Genomic DNA, 18,221 nt, shown 5'->3' with positions numbered 1-18,221 from the left:
AAATACCCTGGTATGTACCCATTTCTACCCAAATTACCCATTTTAATGGGTATTTACCATTTGGGTATTTACCCATTTCCCATCTCTATTCATATGCATATTTTTTTCATTTTTCTTTTTTTTTAAGTTTTTAAAGACTGATTAATTTCCATTTATGTGTAAGTTAAATTTATTCAATCTTTTTAATAATATAAAAAGCATAGTAAAATTAGGATGATGTTGAATTTACACAAATTCAGGTGTGAAACTAACATCCCCAACACATAAAGTAAACTAAAGTCATTGCTCCCCCACTGCTCATACTGACACAATTTTGAAACGTAATCTGATTTTAGTTAACCTGTTCTACATCCATACATATATATATGTATTTTTGTTATATAAAATATACCAACTCACACTTAAGAATGCATTTAAAATGTATTTTACTGTATACTATTATTACATTAAAGCCCTGTTCCTTTACGTTCAAGAATCATCAAGTTTTACAACTTTTTACTCGAAAAGCGTTCCTTTACTTCAGACACAATACAATACATATGGGAGCAGTTTTCAACTTTTACTACTTTTGCCGGTTTTACCATTTTCAGAAGTAAAGAAACAGACCATAAATGTTAAAAGAGGAATGAAGCGCGAGAGTCATAAAGCGTTTCTTGATAAAAAAAAATGCTACAAGCATAAATATTGCATTGAATTGCTATAATGAAAATTACTCATTAATTAAATACAAATTCGTTAAATATCATAATAAAATATTCGAATCAAAAGAAAGAAAAGAATTTTGTAAAATAAATCAAAACCGTACACATAACCTTAAAATTAATAAGTAAACATAACCTTTAAAATGTATGTACACACAAAATCGATATATCGCACCTGTTTAACAAAAGGGAAGTAATGCTTGGTTTACATTTACGAAATCCACACGATTTCAACTGTCAATTCCTTTGCGTATACGTTAAATGAAAACTCATCTGCAATCCATTGGATTTCATTTGAAGTTTAACCAATGGAATTGACAGTTGAAATCGAGTGGATTTCGTAAATGTAAACTATACTATATATAACTCGAAGTTTTCTATATTTCCAGTAGAGACAAAAACTGTTGATACATGCATATGGTCTGTTCCAGAACGGCAAGAATCTACTATTTTTTACATTTTTTCGATATGATAAAGGAAATATTCTTATCGTAGTATAAAATAGTAGCTTCTTGCAGGAACAGGATAATGTGTGACAAAACAGTATTTTTTGACGAAATATTAGACAAAATAAAGGGATATTTTTACAGTGGGTGATGCTGATCATTGTGTATCTTTTTTACGAAAAAGTGAACATTTCAAAGTATTGAATTAATACCCTTTTCTTGAACATGTGCGCGACACGTATGTTATTTGATAAAACAAACCCCTGAAAAAAGACAAAACCAAAATACTACTTGAAAACATGTATGCCAAAAAGTAAATAAATTAATTAATACAAATTAACCAATAAATTGATGGCCGCTAATTAAAACCAAAAAAGAAGATACCTTTATGTTCAAGAAAAAATTACTATGTTTATCGTTTGTCTACTACGTGTTATGCTGCAGCAGAACTATTGTATCCCTAACTACGTGTACATTTATATAAGTTAACATAAAACCTAATAAACTATTTCTAAAATCAAACGTTTACTTATTGGGATTACAATTGGTAGCTGACAAATTGGTCGTTTCAGTAATTTGAGATTAAATTCTTTATACAATGTCTAACCCTGCAACTATACACAGGTTAACATTAATATTTTTTCTTTCTATGTAGCTGGTCGGGAAATATGGAGAACAAAATTGTAGGGATCACAGAAACTACAAGCGGTAAAAAAAAACTTAATTACATTTATGAACACCCCATATTCCAGGAATTCCCGCTTCCCCTTGAGAAATGTTGGGGGTTATCATGAATGAAATTTTCCCATGAGTTTGTTTTTCCGCCGTTGCAACTTAAGGGAAACTCATAGTGAAATTTTGTGTAGAATTTTGACAATTTTCAGCTAGAACCATGTTTTAAATTGCTTTCATGTATCAACTCGAAAAAAGGAAAAAAATTTCATCAAAAAACTTGGAAATATTTTCATGTTTTTTTGATGCTGATATTTTCATGATATATTATATAAATAGACATTTCGTTTCTTTGGTGACCCATAGTGAAATTTGAAGAAGAATATTTTTGTCTCCGACGTCATCTCTCTAAAATTATGTTTTGTGGGACAATTTTTAATAAACTCAGATGAAGTCCGACTTTAACCATAAAACGTGTTTTTCATTTTTAGAGATTCTTGGCTATTGGATAAGATTTACAGATTTGGTGTATTCTGAGGCCTATAGTAAAATTTTATAGCGAATAATTTTGTGGAATGTTTGGATTTCACATTTTAAAGAAGTTTTTGAAAAAAATTTTTAAAGGACTAAAAATAAAAAGACCCCTTTGATGAACCGCATGAGTTATATATTTCCCACATCCCTGTAAAGTTGCCAAAGACATTATATACCTAAAATGCAAGGATTCCAAGATATCTTAACTCGAATATTTGGAAAAAAAACTAGAAATGGGTGGAACTTGCCCCGCCTACTTGGTTACTTTCCACGCCCATGATGACATTATTGAGATAAGCGATTACCAAAAATCGATAGAAGTTAAAATTTAAAATTATAAATTAAATTTTTATACCTACATATTATGATAAGTGTTGTATCAATAAAAATTATGGACACATAAAAATGTCCACCTACAGGGTAAAGGGTAATTCTGTCGTTAACTAGTTACAAAACTGCACTGAAGAATTTTCGAAATTAGTATTTTAATAAAAAACTCAAATAAAAATAGGTTATAGAATCGCACTATAGCTTCTCGAATTCTAATTCTATTTAAAAAAAAATCTAACAATTCTGTAAAACAGTAGGTATATCCTGCAAACTTCACCTCTCACTTCACTCCTCAAGCATTTTATTCACACCATTTACGGTTATTTTTCGTGTATTTTATGGACAATATAATAGGCATTTAATTCGTGCTCAATGAGACCTCGAAAAGCATCCATCCAAAAATATTTCATAATTTCTTGTGCGTAGGATTGAACAGATTCGGCAATTTCGATAATGATGGAAAATAAACCTCTCGATAAGTATAAAATCACTCGTTTCAAAATCAAATTTGTATTTATTTATACACAAGTAGATAAGAAATGTATTATTCTAAGAATATTTAAAGTGACATTTACAAAGAAAATTTTTAATGTGTCATCATTAATTCAGCGATCTCATATTGTAGACAAATTTGCAAAAAGACATTCGAAATTATTACATGACAAAGCAAACTTACATGGGAATAACTAAATAATTTTAATTTCTTATTTTAAATTAATCCTCAATTTTGCTTTATTACAAACTTAATATATAACACATCACATCCGCATTTTGTTTACAACAAGGTTGCGTATTATAAATATTCTCTAGATAATAATTTAATATTTTTTCTTTCTTTTAAAGAATTGCTTTTTGAGTTACTTGTTGTTGCTTCATGTTAACAAGGCAAAAATATGTATTTTTTAATTGTATACATTTGTAAGTTCAGTTTTAATTTGTTTAGGTGGATGTTTTTTAACTTGTTATTAAATATATCATTTTCTCTGCGAATATATTCAGGATCGCATTTTAGGTCCGCTGAAATTTTTTTTCGATTAACCCAGATAAAGCCACTGGTCGTTAAACGCCACAAAAAATGGTCGCAAAAATTGACGTAAAACTCTGGTTTTTTCGAATATTTTTGTGGTGTTTTTTGCATTTTGTTATAGTATTGTCTGTAATCTGTCATTTCGCGCTTTTAAAGCTTCATTTGACCTATCCATTTCCACGCAAATGGCCTAAAACCCAAGCTATTCAAAAAAATCGACTTTTTTGTGAAATTCGACTTTTGATGAAAAATTTTAATACGCGATAAAAGTTTAATCCTAAATGTTAGAAATATATAAAGGGATTTGATAGGAATATAGTAGGAGTATTTTCTCTATCGAAAAGGGATTGGCATATAAGGGTACACCTATATTACCCTCCAAAGATTTTGACACTTTTAAAAGAAGGCCCGATTGCAGGAAAACTACACGTTTTAGAGAAAAAATTTATTTTTTAAAAAATGCTTAAAATGTCTCAAAAATGTTAAGTTTTCTCGCAAAAAAATTCTCGGCGCTAAGTGGGTTAATGCAAAATTGTTTACCAACAGACTTTATGGACACGCCCCAATCGTCACGGTGGCTGTTGTAAAACGCAATAGCTTCGTTCATGTTATCCTCTTCTGGAATTAGATCAGCACCTAGTTGGAGGTCCATGCCATCTAATAACTCCGTCGTGCTTGTGGTACTTGCATGGTAGAATGATAAAAGGTAGTCTCATCTGTCAAATTTAGATAAATACAACCCTGTACGTCTGTACGGCAGCGTGTCAAATACAGGATAACAATAATACGGCATGACATTTCATAACAAAAACAAAACAGGTTTGTTTATTTCTTGAAGTGAATACATATACATATGTACATTTTTTCTGAAAATTAAAAAAAAGCTATACTAATATAATTTAATAATGCTCTCGATATTTTATTTATATAACTTCCTGATCATACACCTCGCGTGCGCAACGTGTAGAAATTCTTTACTAACAACAACGAATGATGCTGTATCATTATTTTTCGAAAAATTAAACAGGAATCAATAGAATTATGAAAATATATTGACAATTTGCAACGAATTATAGACCTCCACAGCGTAGCAACAATTACCGGTGAACAATACGCAGCAGAAGTAGCAACAAATACATTCAGAGCCATTCGCACATCTGGCTGGTCCCAAGTTCGTCATTTCACCATCAGGTATCCCACTTCTCCATTGACACAAACAGTCCTACTGTTTTTTTGTTAATCTAACTACGCTATTGTATCTACAGGGGAAAATAATGAATGCAGACAAGAACATCACCACCACAACAGCTAGATGAACAAAATCCTGTTTTCATCAGTTCAGATCTTGACATCCAAAATATCTAACAACCATCGATATCCGAACAAATGATTAAATACGGCCCAATGGATACCGCTGAACAACACGTCAATCCTGGACTGCTGATAACGAATCATTTATGATCCATGTATATTGAACTTGTTTATTCCTATGGCGGATTAATTTCATCCAACGAAAGCCATATCGAAATGAACTGTTATTTTTAGAATACACTGAATTGAAAAATGCAATTCCCATGCCACCTTAAAGATGAAAAAGATCTTAATTTTTATTTTTTTATAACTTTTATTAATAAATGCTTCTTGAGACATTAAAAATGTTACTCTTTTTAATCTATTATACTTATTTATGTTTTGGTTACGTTTGTTGTTGCAAATATGTATGTTCGTACATTTCTGTTATCTGGTTCTGCAAACTGCTCTGGAGCGTCCATAAAGAATCAGGAGATAGGTCAGTTGATTTACCGGGGGAATTAAACAAATGCAAATTGAGTGTGGGCCCAATTATCATAAAGGGCATATGATGGTTATTGTGCCATCAATTTTAAATCGTCTGTCTTAACTGGGCTAAAACCACTGTACCTCTGTACTGCCTGTGCAACTGCATCAATGTGTCCACTATATGTTGGCAACACCCAAACAAGTAATTCAGTCTATCGACATATTGTTGCGATTCTTCTTCGTCTCCTCGTGAATATGGTTCATTGGTGTCATGAGGATCCACAATGGCAAGTTGGGAAGTTCTTCCACTGTTCAGCTGGCGTCATATAGCATACCACAGACCGGCCTATAGCTTTATAAAATGTTCGTTCATCAACACCCCAAAAGCTGCGGGCAGCGACTTGAAGACCTTGCTGCTACTTCCGAGTCACCATTGTTGTTGTAGCAGCATAGGCACCTGCTGGCCGAAACGCTTTTGGTTTCGGGTCAATTCGGTACAATGAATCCGCTGCCGTATTATTGGTGATGGTTATGCCAGATGTGTTTTTGATTAAAACAAAAGTAGCACAACGTTATCGAAATAGCACCAATATCACGGAGCTTACCTCCCTGTCGATTTTGCGCAGCATAGACCTTGTTCGAATCATCACAGCAATAAGGAATCTTTTAACATATAGATGTAGAAAGAAAGCTAATTTTTAAACCGTTTCTAATTTAATAAAAAAATCAAATGAAAGTTTAATAAATACTGACATTTGAAAACATGTACACACATACATACATATGTATGTACATAAATATTTTCTGTCAAATTCAATTTGACAATGAATGTACTTCAAATTCAGAATTTGAAAAAAAATTTAATCATACGGTAGCATGAAATTACCTTTCTTGTTGTACCATGTGGTACTTGCTTCTTCTAAAGGATAGTGGAAAGTAAAGGCAAAGGTAAGTAAAAGGTTTCTAACCGAGGATGTTTGCCTTCAGGACATCAACCCTTGCTTGCAGTTCATGCGCCGGAACATTGTATTGTTTAGCGGCCCACGAAACCCTTTTATTGAACCGATTCGGTTCAAATTTTGGCTTTCGTAATATTTTGTCCAAACTTAGTTTAAGTTCGAAGATGAGCTATATCGGTCCACTCCTTCCGGTACCTCCCCCCCAAAAGTTCGAAAATGTTCGGAAAATTTGTACGCACGATAACTCTTGAAGGGTGTAACCGATTTGGTCCATACTTTGCCCATCGTGGAGCGTGTACCAGATTTAGATCAGGTTTTAATATGGACTCAATCGGTCCACTCCGTCGGGTACCTCCGACACAAAATTTTGGAAAAGTTCAGTTTAGGAACATCTCTCGAATCGCTTTAATTTTTGCTTTAGCAACTTGTATTCACTGCCCTCCATACGACGGTATAAGTTTCATCAGGGGCAAGTCCATACTTCCTGAGAAAATAGCCTGAAAGTTGCAAAAAACCCCTATGACACCGTGTGAGGAGGTTGGAGGGCAAAATAACTCTGGAACAGGTCTGCCGATTCGGTCCAAAGTTTGGCCTTAGTAATATTTTGTCCAAACATAGTTTAAGTTCGAAGATAAGCCATATCGGTCCACTCCTTTAGGTACCTCCCCCACAAAAGTTCAAAAATGTTCGGAAAAATTGTGCGTACGATAACTCTTGAAGAGAGTGGCCGAATTGGTCCATACTTTACACATCCTAATATATCTACCAGATATAGATCAGGTTCAAATATGGACTATATTTGTCCACTCCATCCGGTACCTCCCACTAAAAATTTCGGATACATGTTCACTTTAAGACCTGCTTTCGAATCACTTTGATTTTTGTTGAAGCAACTTGCATTGCTGCCTCATTTGCGATGGTAAAAGTTGTTTCAGGGGCAAGTTCCTACTTCTTGAGCAAACATCCCTGAAGTTCTAAAAAACCCCTATGGTACCATATGTAGTGGCTGGAGATCCATTCTTTTTAGTATCTCCTCCGCAAAACTTTTGATATTAAATCCTAATCAACATTTTTGTCAGTTTAAACGCCCAAAATTTTTAAAACTCCCTAAATACATGCGTTTTTTGGAAAAAAATTGTTTCAATATACACAGGCTGAGGGTATATCTCTGTCGGCAAAGCCGACTGATACTTTTTTACTTGTTTTAATTAATTTTTGGGTCACTACTTAGCTCTATAGTGATTTTCCTTTTTCTGGAAGATTTTAAACTTTGCCGAAGTGCACTATTTGATGTTGACTTGACGTTGAGGTTCTCGTTGTTGTTGGTGTCGTTGAGGTTTGCGAGGTTCTCGTTGTTGTTGGTGTCGTTGAGGTTGGCGAAGTTCTCGTTGTTGTTGGTGTCGTTGAGGTTTGCGAGGTTCTCGTTGTTGTTGGTGTCGTTGAGGTTTGCGAGGTTCTCGTTGTTGTTGGTGTCGTTGAGGTTTGCGAGGTTGCCTTTGTCGTTGTTTTTGTCGTTTGTCTGTATGTGTGTATGCTTGCTTGCTTTGGCTTGTTTGGCCGCTGCCATTAGCTCGCTCAACGATGTCTGCCTGCTTGCTTTGGCTTGTCTGGGCGCTGCCACTGTCTCGTTCAACAATGTCAGCTTGCTCGTTTTGGTTGCTGCCACTAGCTTGTTCGTCTGTTTGTGTGTTGGGTTCACCAGGCATATATTTGTTCTTGTCAGTTTTTTCTTCCTGTCCACCATTCACATCCTTCAACAAGTCTCGTAGCTGCATATATGTGGCAGTTTCTGGAAACTGAATGCAGAGCTTTCTTAGTTCATCTCTTAAAATTTTCACACGACATTTCTTTTTTAAATTTTAGTTTTTCAGGATTAGGAGGGTTGGCGTTTTTTGTTTGGGATGACGACTCCTATTTTGTTTTTCAAAATAGTCAGGCTTAATCCCATAGTCGTTGTTTTAATATTTTATTAAAACAACTTTAATTTATTAGTGGGAAAAAATTGGCGATGTTTACCAAGGGGTAAGGCAGGGAATACTATAGTTTCAGATCTCGCCGCAGATCTTCATCAGTTCCCTTATTTCTTGTTTTTCAACAAGAAACTTTTTATACCCAAGTGTCAATTGCTAGCTCAAATAGATACGTGCGCAAAGAAACACTCTGATCGAGAATTTCTTTGGCACTACCTAAACTCTAGCAACTTCACTTGCAAACAAATCCAAATTTTTCCCACTGCTATGCGTTCGTCGATTCTCGACGAAAAAGCACATAACTAATTTGTTGGTATTGCATACTACAGCAATAAACAACATTTTGACGGTGCCCGGTCTCACAATTAGGAGGGTTGGCGTTTTTTGTTTGAGATGACGACTTCTATTTTGTTTTTCAAAATAGTCAGGCTTAATCCCGTAGTCGTTGTTTTAATATTTTATTAAAACAACTTTAATTTATTAGTGGGAAAAAATTGGCGATGTTTACCAAGGGGTAAGGCAGGGAATACTATAGTTTCAGATCTCGCCACAGATCTTCATCAGTTCCCTTATTTCTTGTTTTTCAACAAGAAACTTTTTCTTTTTTCTTAGAGTTTTTTTTCACTGTCTATTTTTCTTCTAGTTCTCCGCTTAGTTTCACAAAATTTCTCCTTTTTTTCTTTCAGTTTTTTTTCACTCCTGTTCTTTTGCGTTTTAATTTAATTTCACCATCAAATTTTGTCTTCAGTTTTTTCCGCCGACGGGTTCTTTGTCACACCTGAGTTGTTAGCTTTTCTGAGGGTACGCCAAGAATGGCTTCTTTTCATTTTTATTTCATCATACTTAAGCATAGTACACACGATCAGTTTTGACTGTCGATTTTTCTCAAAAATCGATAAATGTCAAACTGTCCAGCAACCACAAAATATTTTGTGGATGCCTGATGACTGATGAAAATGAACGGCCACACTGGCAAGCAACCGATAATTTGAGCAAAACTGACAGTCAAAACTGATCGCGTGTACCCCACTTTAAGTACAGTACACATTGTCAGTTTTGAATGACGATTTTTTCAATTATCGATAACTGTCCAACCGTCCAGCAACCACAAAACATTTTGTAGTTGCATGATGAATGATAAAAATGAACGGCCACACTAGCAAGCACCAACAAAGCTGTCATTCAAAACTTTCAATGTGTACTCAGCATTAGTTCTCTGTACTAGTGTACATATCGATTACAAATACATTATCGTACTAAATGCAATCGATAAGCGTATTATTTACAATGGGTGAGTTCATTACTAAATTCGACTTCAGATTACAAATTTATATATTTTAGAATGAAATTATTTGTTTTAATTTTGGACTGTTATTTTTACATAATTCCATACTGGAACAAAATCTAACAAAATCCTTCACTTTTTGGGGATATGGTAAAAAGAAGAAATGTTGCAAATCAAATTTCACTATGAGTCTCTGAATAAAAGAAATCTATAACCATAATATATAACATTCTTAGCAGCCCTTGTTTTGATTTTAGGTTTAGGGCCATATTTTACAACTTTTATCCAGATTGTCAATCTTTAGTCACTTACTTGTATAAAAACGCATATTTTTGTGATTATTGTATATAATACGACTAATTTCATATACATATGTATGTATGTATATCTATAATATAATAAATAAAAATTTATAATAATACTAGCTGACCCGGTTCCGCGTTGCTGGCCCGTCGTTTTGGATCAGTCACATATTGATCCCTCTAGATTTTCGACCCACATTGTTGACCCGTCGTTTTAGTGACCAATGCACATTATCGGTGTTGTACTGTATTCTAAAATGTGGGATTGATCGCGCTTTCCCACCTATTGGAGCCCGGGTTAAAAGCGTTTTTGTAGTCACGCTTGCTAAAATTAAGGATATTATCTATAATTATACATTTTTGAAAAATTGGGTTGACCGCGATATTCCATTTCCGAGATCACCATTCAAGATCAAGACAGTAAAAATCATATTAATGCAAACATTTTTTTAAAGAAAACGTTCAAAAATAAATTCATTTCACGATTTCTTAAAAAAAATTGTGGGGGAGGTACCCTGGTCACTCCACTGACCACTATAAAAAGTAGTTAAAACCCTATTCTTAGACCTACAAACTCCACTTACAAAATTTCATCAAAATCGGTCCAGCCGTTTAGGAGGAGTTCAAAGCCGAACACCGTGACAGGAGAATTATATATATATATAGATTAATAATTAATTAATAAATACACAAAAATTAATTTCGAAAAAAATGGGTGTCATTCTTTGCACCTCTCTGAGTTTTTTTGCGTCTGCGAAAGTGTTAATGGAGTTTTTGAAAGATTTTCGAAAAAAGGACCAAAAAGATTCCTTTGATGAACCGTATGAGGGTTAAAATTTTTAACATACCCACATCCTCCTCTCTAAAGTTGCCAAAGACACTATATACCTAAAATGCCAGGATTCCAAGATATCTTAACTCGAATATTTCGAAAAAAAAAAAACTAGAAATGGGCTGAACTTTGGTTACTTTCCGATGTAAACTTTAAAAACGCCGATATACGTGTCTCATATTTTTAGCTCTACTTTCAAAATCTACTCAGTTTTCCTTGTCATTTTTTTTTTCGCGCATTGTAATAGGAAGAGATGGTGAAAGTGAAAAATCTCCCACAAGTGAACATTTGTAATTGGTTTGTATGTCAAAAAGCGTTGGCCCAGGAAAAAATGTATCATTGGAACCGATCCCTAATTTAAATTTCCAGAAATCGAACATTGTTTATATTTTTTTATCATGGGAGGAGTAATAATTTGATCGTCGCTGGGATATAGAAGAATCCCTGACCAGATCGGCATCCACCACATGTCAACATCGGTGAATGCTGTATTTCAGAGGCTGCTTTGGCCTTCGCCGCCTCCAAGACTACTGCGGTAGCAGTTGTGTTGCTGCTTGCTGCCCCAGAACATCTCACACCATGTCTCCAACTTCGCCGTCGTCAGAGTACAAGACATTCCCGCAGTTTCCTCAACTATTATAAGCGCAGCATCTTATACAACATTTTGTTGTTCAGCGGCATGGAAATGCGCTATTCCTGCATTCAATAGCAACGATTTCCGCAACAAAATCTACGAAATTGTGAACAGCATGGTCGCCACTATCAAAGTAACAAAGCTCACCGTCATCTGTAGCTTGCAACGTTGCGTTGGTTAGACCAGTCTTGAACTTGTATGAGTCATACATGGACTATATGGGGGTACAGCAAAGTGTGGGACTGCCGTGTTAGAGTTGCTTAATGTGTACATACCACCGATGAGATGAATAGGTGTGCCTTGCGTTATATGCTCGACATTAGTTTGATTTTGGACGGCGATAACCATCTGGTGCTAGGAGACACTTCAATGCTCATCATGAGCATTAACATTCCGTCCTAGGCAATGTTCAAAGGCCTTTCAAATTGATAGCTCCACATTTTGAACGGTGAACGAATTCGCTCCTATGAGGATACGAGGAAATTGCCACAGCTCGGAAGACATCACCATTGTGGCATTCGGTCGTAGCAACCCGTTATTTCAAACCATCTTCCGATCATAGTCTCCTTTAACAAACCACCCGATTTCATTACCCCTGAATCCTGAAAAATCTGACTGGCAAGGAATCAATCCCTCCGATGTTCCGGTAGCAGAAAGTACTGCTGCAGCCGCCTCTTATGTTGATCGAGTTCTGGAAGTGAGATCAAATTTTCCAGCATTATTATTCTTTAATAAACTACTTTTATTTACTATTCATAAATGTTTGTACAGGCAAACAAGTCTTATAATATCAAAAAATCTGTGATTTTGGTTACAATAAAAAACACACATTTAAAAAGATTATTTTTTGTCTTGAAAAAATAAATAAAAAAATATTGTTCATTTTTTGTAGAGATTTCCATGGTAGAGGGTGCACAATTATATTATTATCATGGTTCTTTTTGTGTTTCTTTTTGATAAGTAAAGCTGCTGCTAATATTGAATGGTCGTGATGAAAGCTATTCGATAAGTGGTATGTGCAAAACAATTAAATTGAACATCCAATTGCTATGGTTAGGAAATCTTCAAAACCAATTGTAATTGTGCCATTCTGTTGGGTATCTCTTTGGCGGAATGCTTCAGTGAAACGTTGAATTTGTACACAAAGTACCATGAATTGATCAACAGATACTTCCTTTTGATTTGCTGGATCGTTTTTCTTTACCAAAAATTGTATGAATTCTTGTGAGAAACGGAAACCCATTTGTGTTAGAGCTAAAATGGAGAAAGAAAATGCTGATACTTGATTTGTTCGTTTAAAAATGATTGAAATTTCTTACCTTGATATAATTCAGCCTCATCAATGTGTCCCGATGAATCACGATCGTATGTTTTGAATACCGACAACCATTGATTGATGTAATTGAAGAGCTTCTCGAATTCATAAATATCGATGGTTCCACTGGCATCGTTATCAAACATGCCTGTAAGATAAAAAAACAATTAAAAAGTAAATATTTGTATAAAATAAAGAAGATAAGAAATTTCCAAAAAAAAGTCTACCAATAAAATCCTCAACCCTTTTTGTCTTGGCGATGGCAAAAGCCGAAAGAATTTAATAAGAAATAAAATAAATTTGTGTTCTTATGGGCCGATTCCGTACAGTGAGGCGAGTCATGTCGCGTCGTCTATCGTCTCTGTGACAAAATTTAAAAAATGCACTACGTACAGCGATAGAAAATAATCGTCGATAACAAGTTATTTTTATTTTTTTTTTATTTTATTTTTGTTCGTTAGTAAAAATGTACGGCGACAGCTAATTTGTTGTCGCCGGAAAATGAACATTTCGGCGACAAAATTTGACGACGTCAGGCGATATTGCCATACGGAATCGAAAAATTGCATTTGTCAACGCGACACGACTCGCCTCGCTGTACGGAATCGGCCCATTAATTTAATTGCCCTATATGGAAGTTTAGTGTCGAAATCCTTGTCCTATTATATAAGAACTACAAACAGTGAAAACAACAATAAAATAGTGAAAACAACAATTAATCACCAATAATTATGGGATTCGTAATATCTTCTGCGTGGAAATACTCTTTAAGTTTCCTAAAAATCGTTATCCCAGGTAGCCTTAGGTAGTCTTAGGTATTGTAATAGCAATATTTTCTGTGTTGTACAGTTTTATATATGAATTATCTTATATATTATATTATTATCTTGTCTTTGAAGTCCATTTTAGTTATACCTTACTTTAACGAAATTAAAGAATAAAGTTCGCATTACCAGAAATTTCTTATAACATCTTCCATTTAATATAAATGTTAAATTTTGTAAAAATATGGCAATATCAAGCAAAAAAAGTGTGTATACATAAAATTTACTTAAATTTGATTGGTTGATTTGAATTTGCTGACAATTTTTTTCTTGCTTTTGGTGCAGCATACTCTCGGGCGTAGTTTAAATTTTAAAAGGAACACAAACTTCCTTTTAGTTTATCTGACACTTATTATTAAAGGAAACATGTAAGAACAAAAAACGGATTATCTGTCCGATACCGGCCAAAATTTAACTACAGAAAGGATGTAATAATGGGCCTGAGTCTATTATTTTATACGAAACGCCATAATTCTTCAAAGTCTTGATAATACCAATTAATTGGCCTCCAATCGCTCTACCAAATCTATGCATGCATACAGCTGGATCAAAAATTAGGTCAAATCCAGTAAAATATGTTCTTGCTCTTTCAATTTTTGCATTTTCCAAATGCCGGTTATATGTAAACGTACTGTAAAATGCCAATACCATATAAACACGATTATTTAAAATTGCAAAGGTTGTTGTCTCTACTAAAAGTTAAATCTTCTCACATATGTCACCCTATATTAAATACGGAAACCAAACTCATTCAACAACAAAAAATGCGTCATTAAAAATATGAATGAAAATTTGTTCATGACGTCACAATTACAATAGTAGCTGAAAACACTTGTTCTTCCCTGCCTATTGTTAGTCTAAAACAATTCATTCATTGAAAAATAAAAAGCCAAATTAAATATTCTCCATATAAACTATCGGAAATACTCACTTATCATTAATTTACAGGCGGTCTCTGAGAAACTTTGACCTTTTCCATTTGCTAAAGCAGCTTGCAATTCCGAGCAGTTAATTTTGCCGGAACGATCACGATCTACCATGCTAAACCACTGTTGAACTTCGGGAGAAACTTGAGCATTTTGAGGTGGAAAAGCGCCTGGGGGCGCGGAATAACCTTGAGCATAATCGGGATTTCCTCCTTGTGGATTGCCGTACATATTGTAACCACCCTAGAATGGGAAGTGTGGCAGGGAAGGAAAGTTAATTAAAACAATTCTACGCAATTTGAGGAATGGAAATTGCATTAGATATGCAAAACTTACGTATGACATTTTTTTTTGGAATTCTTTATCTTTTTCTACCGGTATTTGTTGGTATGTATTATTATTTTCGGTATTAATTTATTTGGATATCGGCTTATTTAGTTGGTAGTGATAAAAACAAATTGGAAATTTGTATAGTTGTTTACTACTGACGAACTGACTAATAAAAAACTCACAAGACTGTAGGTTTCTCTAGTTCAAAAACGAAACTGTTTAATTGAAATATTCATTCATGGTAGAATAAAGTAAAGGTAGGCCACAGCTAACAGCTGATTACAATTTTTTTCTTTTTATGGCGTAATCTGTCAATAGCAGGGTTGACATTTTGTACTGTTTTTGACATTATGCAATCATAAAGGTAGATGTATCGCTGAATTGTTCCAACAAAAAACTTCTGCTGTAACACTATACCTTAAAATTGAAAACAAGGACAAAAAATGTGTATTCGCGTGGCAAAATAAAATTGTTGATCTTTTTAGCAAAACTTACGTATGTACGATTTTTCAAATATTGATATTAATTTTAATTTGTTCCAAAAGTACGGGAATGTAAAAATTAAAATTTTTGTAAAAATTCTGCTGACATTTATCTGCAAATCGGATGCCAGCAATCACGATGTCAACTAACCAAACCTGTCAAGTACAAAATAAGTGAATGACATTTTTTCAATGTCATAAGTTTGGGAAGAACTTTTGCTATTTTTAGAACACTTTTCCAACAAGAATATTCTGTAGCCTAGCCAAAGAAATGTTTTTACACTATTTGGCACTTTTAACATATAAAAAGTGAAGCTCTAAGTTCCATATGTTTTTGTAATGCGGGATAGCTATGCAGGTACATCTACCATTATTATTGTACCATGCCATTTGACGTTTTAAGCCATGGCTACAGGGTGGCATTTCTTAGTGATTTTCATACCTGGCCTACCTCCACTTTATTGTACCATGTATTCATTGAAAGAAGCTATTGAATTAGGCCAGTGAATGTACTTAGGTCCCAATTTACATTAGGCGAGTTTTCTTGCGGCAATTGTCAGTTTGTGGGTGAGAGAGGGTGTTAAGAGGCAAAGGGTTACCATATACCTCACCTCTCTCTCCATCAAAATGACAATTGCCGCAAGTAAACTCGCCTAATGTAAATTGGGACTAGTACACAATAGTTTCGAGCCGATTTATTCTTTTCTTAAAGAATCTCTGTTCCTTTACCTTCAAGAATATCCAAGTTTTACCACTTTTTACTCGAAAAGCGTTCCTTTACTTCAGACACAATACAATTCATATGGGAGCGTTTTACAAAATTTACTACTTTTGCCGGTTTTACCATTTTCAGTAGTAATGTCCAATTTACATTAGCAACTTTTTCGTCATTTAGAGCTGTTTCGTCATTTATTTGCTAAAACAGGCAACATTTTGCGTCATTTACCATACAAAAATAAATGACGAAAGCTGCGTAATTTATTCTAAACAACGCACGAAAACACCATACTATTAAAAGCAGCTCAGTTTTTTTTGTCATAAACTACCAAAAAATGCAACTGTTTTATGATGTCTTTTGGTCTGTTCCTTTACTTTTAAAAATGGTAACAGTGGCAGAAAATGGTAAAAGTGGTAAACTGCTATCATATGAATTGTATGCTATTAAAAGTAAGGGAACACTTTACAGGTTAAAAATGGTAAGAAATGGTAACCTCAGGTACGTAAAGGAACAGAGCATTTGTTTGTTTGTGTATGTTGTAGAAAAACAAAAATACTCAAACCATGACAAAAGTGAAAATAAATGTTTAAAAAACTTGCAAAAATAATTTTTTTTTGTTTTTAGAATTAATTTAATTTATTTGATACACATTTGTGTTGTGAAATTGCTATTTCTCTGAATAAATATATTTTGTGCGTGTGTTTGTGTTATTGTATAAGTGTGTATGTGCGATTGTGTGCGTAAGCAAATGACGCAAAAAAAAACAGATGTAAATACACTTCATTTGATTCTAGGATTTCGTAAAACGAAATCATTTAATATGCATATGTAAATTGGACTTAAAGGAAAAGACCAAGAATATAACAAAAAAACATGTGAAATAGTATCAGTCGGCTTTGTCGACAAAGGTTATGCCTCAGCCTGTATGAATAGAAGCGTTCATATATTGACAATATGGAATTGAATACCAATAATTATGTATTATAGTACGGTTACACTACAGTTTTTTGCCGGGTTAGCCCACTTCATGCGGATTTATTTGACGTTTGCGCTATGGAATTGACATTTGAAACCCAAACCCACCGGGTTAATCCGGTTAAGTGTAACCGGGGTATTAGGATTTTTTTTCTGATTTTGTGGCCATTTTCGAGACGTTGAGTCTTATTTTGGGAGTCAGATAGCGCGCCCTCCACTCTTTTTAGTTGGTCACCGTATAACTTACAGGTTTTACACCCCTATGTCAGAAAGCAGGCACTTGCCTACGAAAAACATAATATCTCTGTAAGCAGGCCCACAAGAAACAGATCCTAAAATACCTCCGTTGTATCCTCAGCGGCGCATATTTGAACTTTATCTAATACTATGTTTACATTTACAAAATACACTCGATTTCAACTGTCAATTCCTTTGTGTATACGTCAAATGAACTGATCTGAAATCGACTGGATTTCATTTAACGTTTGAGCAATAGAATTGACAATTGAAATCGAGTGGATTTCGTAAATGTAAACACAGTGTAAAGCATAGTACACACGGTCCAACAAAACTGACAGTCATCGAGGTCTATTTCGTTAATATCAAAGTCTAGCTGAATAATTACTTTCCTAATCACTAAAACATACCTTAAATGTTGTATTTCAATCATTTTTAAGCTCTGTTCCTTTACGCGCAAGAATCTTCAAGTTTTACCACTTCTTACTCGAAAAGCGTTCCTTTACTTCAGGCACCATACAATTCATATGGGAACACTTTACAACTTTTACTACTTTTGCCGGTTTTACCATTTTCAAAAGTAAAGGAACAGGCCATTAGCTAACAAAAAGTTTTTATTTGCCAGAAAATTGCCGTAAAAGTACGTTGACTGTCAGTTTTGTTGGACCGTGTGTACTATGCTTAAGATTCGCAGAAATATTACGATATGCATAGTATTGATCAATATCGATTACTGCCTTCGATAGTTATTATTACTAGGCGTTTACACCAGACAGTTTGTCTTCAAATACAACTCTGATTTACTAACACATACATATAGTTGTCGGTTGTCTCCCAGCTGTCTATCAGTTTTTCACAGACAGTAGGGTTAACAATTTTTTGACATTTTTGTGAAAAAGAAGTGAGATGTTAATTTAAATTTGTTGAAAACAAAAGAATATAT

General features: G+C 34.2%; 2 protein-coding genes across 4 annotated transcripts; both read right to left on the bottom strand.

Annotated features, from left to right (window-relative positions):
• Positions 1-1,516: 1,516 nt before the first annotated feature.
• LOC141405517 (uncharacterized) lies at positions 1,517-8,579 on the bottom strand. 3 transcript variants are annotated; one of them, XM_073989921.1, is made up of 2 exons: positions 6,095-8,579; positions 1,517-5,997 (listed from the first exon to the last, which is right to left on the bottom strand). In XM_073989921.1, exon 1 carries the CDS (start codon positions 8,221-8,223, stop codon positions 7,732-7,734), a length of 492 nt encoding a protein of 163 aa, XP_073846022.1. In that variant the 5' UTR covers positions 8,224-8,579; the 3' UTR covers positions 1,517-5,997; positions 6,095-7,731. The 3 variants fall into 3 exon arrangements, with proteins under 3 accessions (XP_073846022.1, XP_073846020.1, XP_073846023.1); XM_073989919.1 differs by having other exon boundaries at positions 1,517-6,152; positions 6,376-8,579; XM_073989922.1 differs by having other exon boundaries at positions 1,517-4,384; positions 6,390-8,579.
• Positions 8,580-12,195: 3,616 nt separating this feature from the next.
• On the bottom strand, positions 12,196-16,265 carry Pef (penta-EF-hand domain containing protein peflin). The gene is made up of 4 exons (XM_073990578.1): positions 14,873-16,265; positions 14,542-14,779; positions 12,791-12,934; positions 12,196-12,725 (listed from the first exon to the last, which is right to left on the bottom strand). The coding sequence occupies exons 1-4, from the start codon at positions 14,879-14,881 to the stop codon at positions 12,499-12,501; spliced, it is 618 nt and encodes a 205-aa protein (XP_073846679.1). The 5' UTR covers positions 14,882-16,265; the 3' UTR covers positions 12,196-12,498.
• Positions 16,266-18,221: the final 1,956 nt, after the last annotated feature.

The sequence above is a fragment of the Musca autumnalis genome, unplaced genomic scaffold (genome assembly GCF_047663935.1).
Source record: "Musca autumnalis isolate F117 unplaced genomic scaffold, ASM4766393v1 scaffold_5, whole genome shotgun sequence".
In the NCBI taxonomy this organism is placed as follows: Eukaryota; Metazoa; Arthropoda; class Insecta; order Diptera; family Muscidae; genus Musca; species Musca autumnalis.
This window is presented reverse-complemented; position numbering and strand designations above follow the sequence as displayed.

Coding starts and splice junctions, on each gene's coding strand:
- LOC141405517 (XM_073989921.1), bottom strand. CDS start 8,223: ATGCAGCTACGAGACTTGTTGAAGGATGTGAATGGTGGACAGGAAGAA.
- Pef (XM_073990578.1), bottom strand. Junction 12,935..14,541: donor CGCCTGTAAATTAATGATAA/GTGAGTATTTCC, acceptor TTTATCTTACAG/GCATGTTTGATAACGATGCC. Junction 12,726..12,790: donor TGAGGCTGAATTATATCAAG/GTAAGAAATTTC, acceptor TCTCCATTTTAG/CTCTAACACAAATGGGTTTC.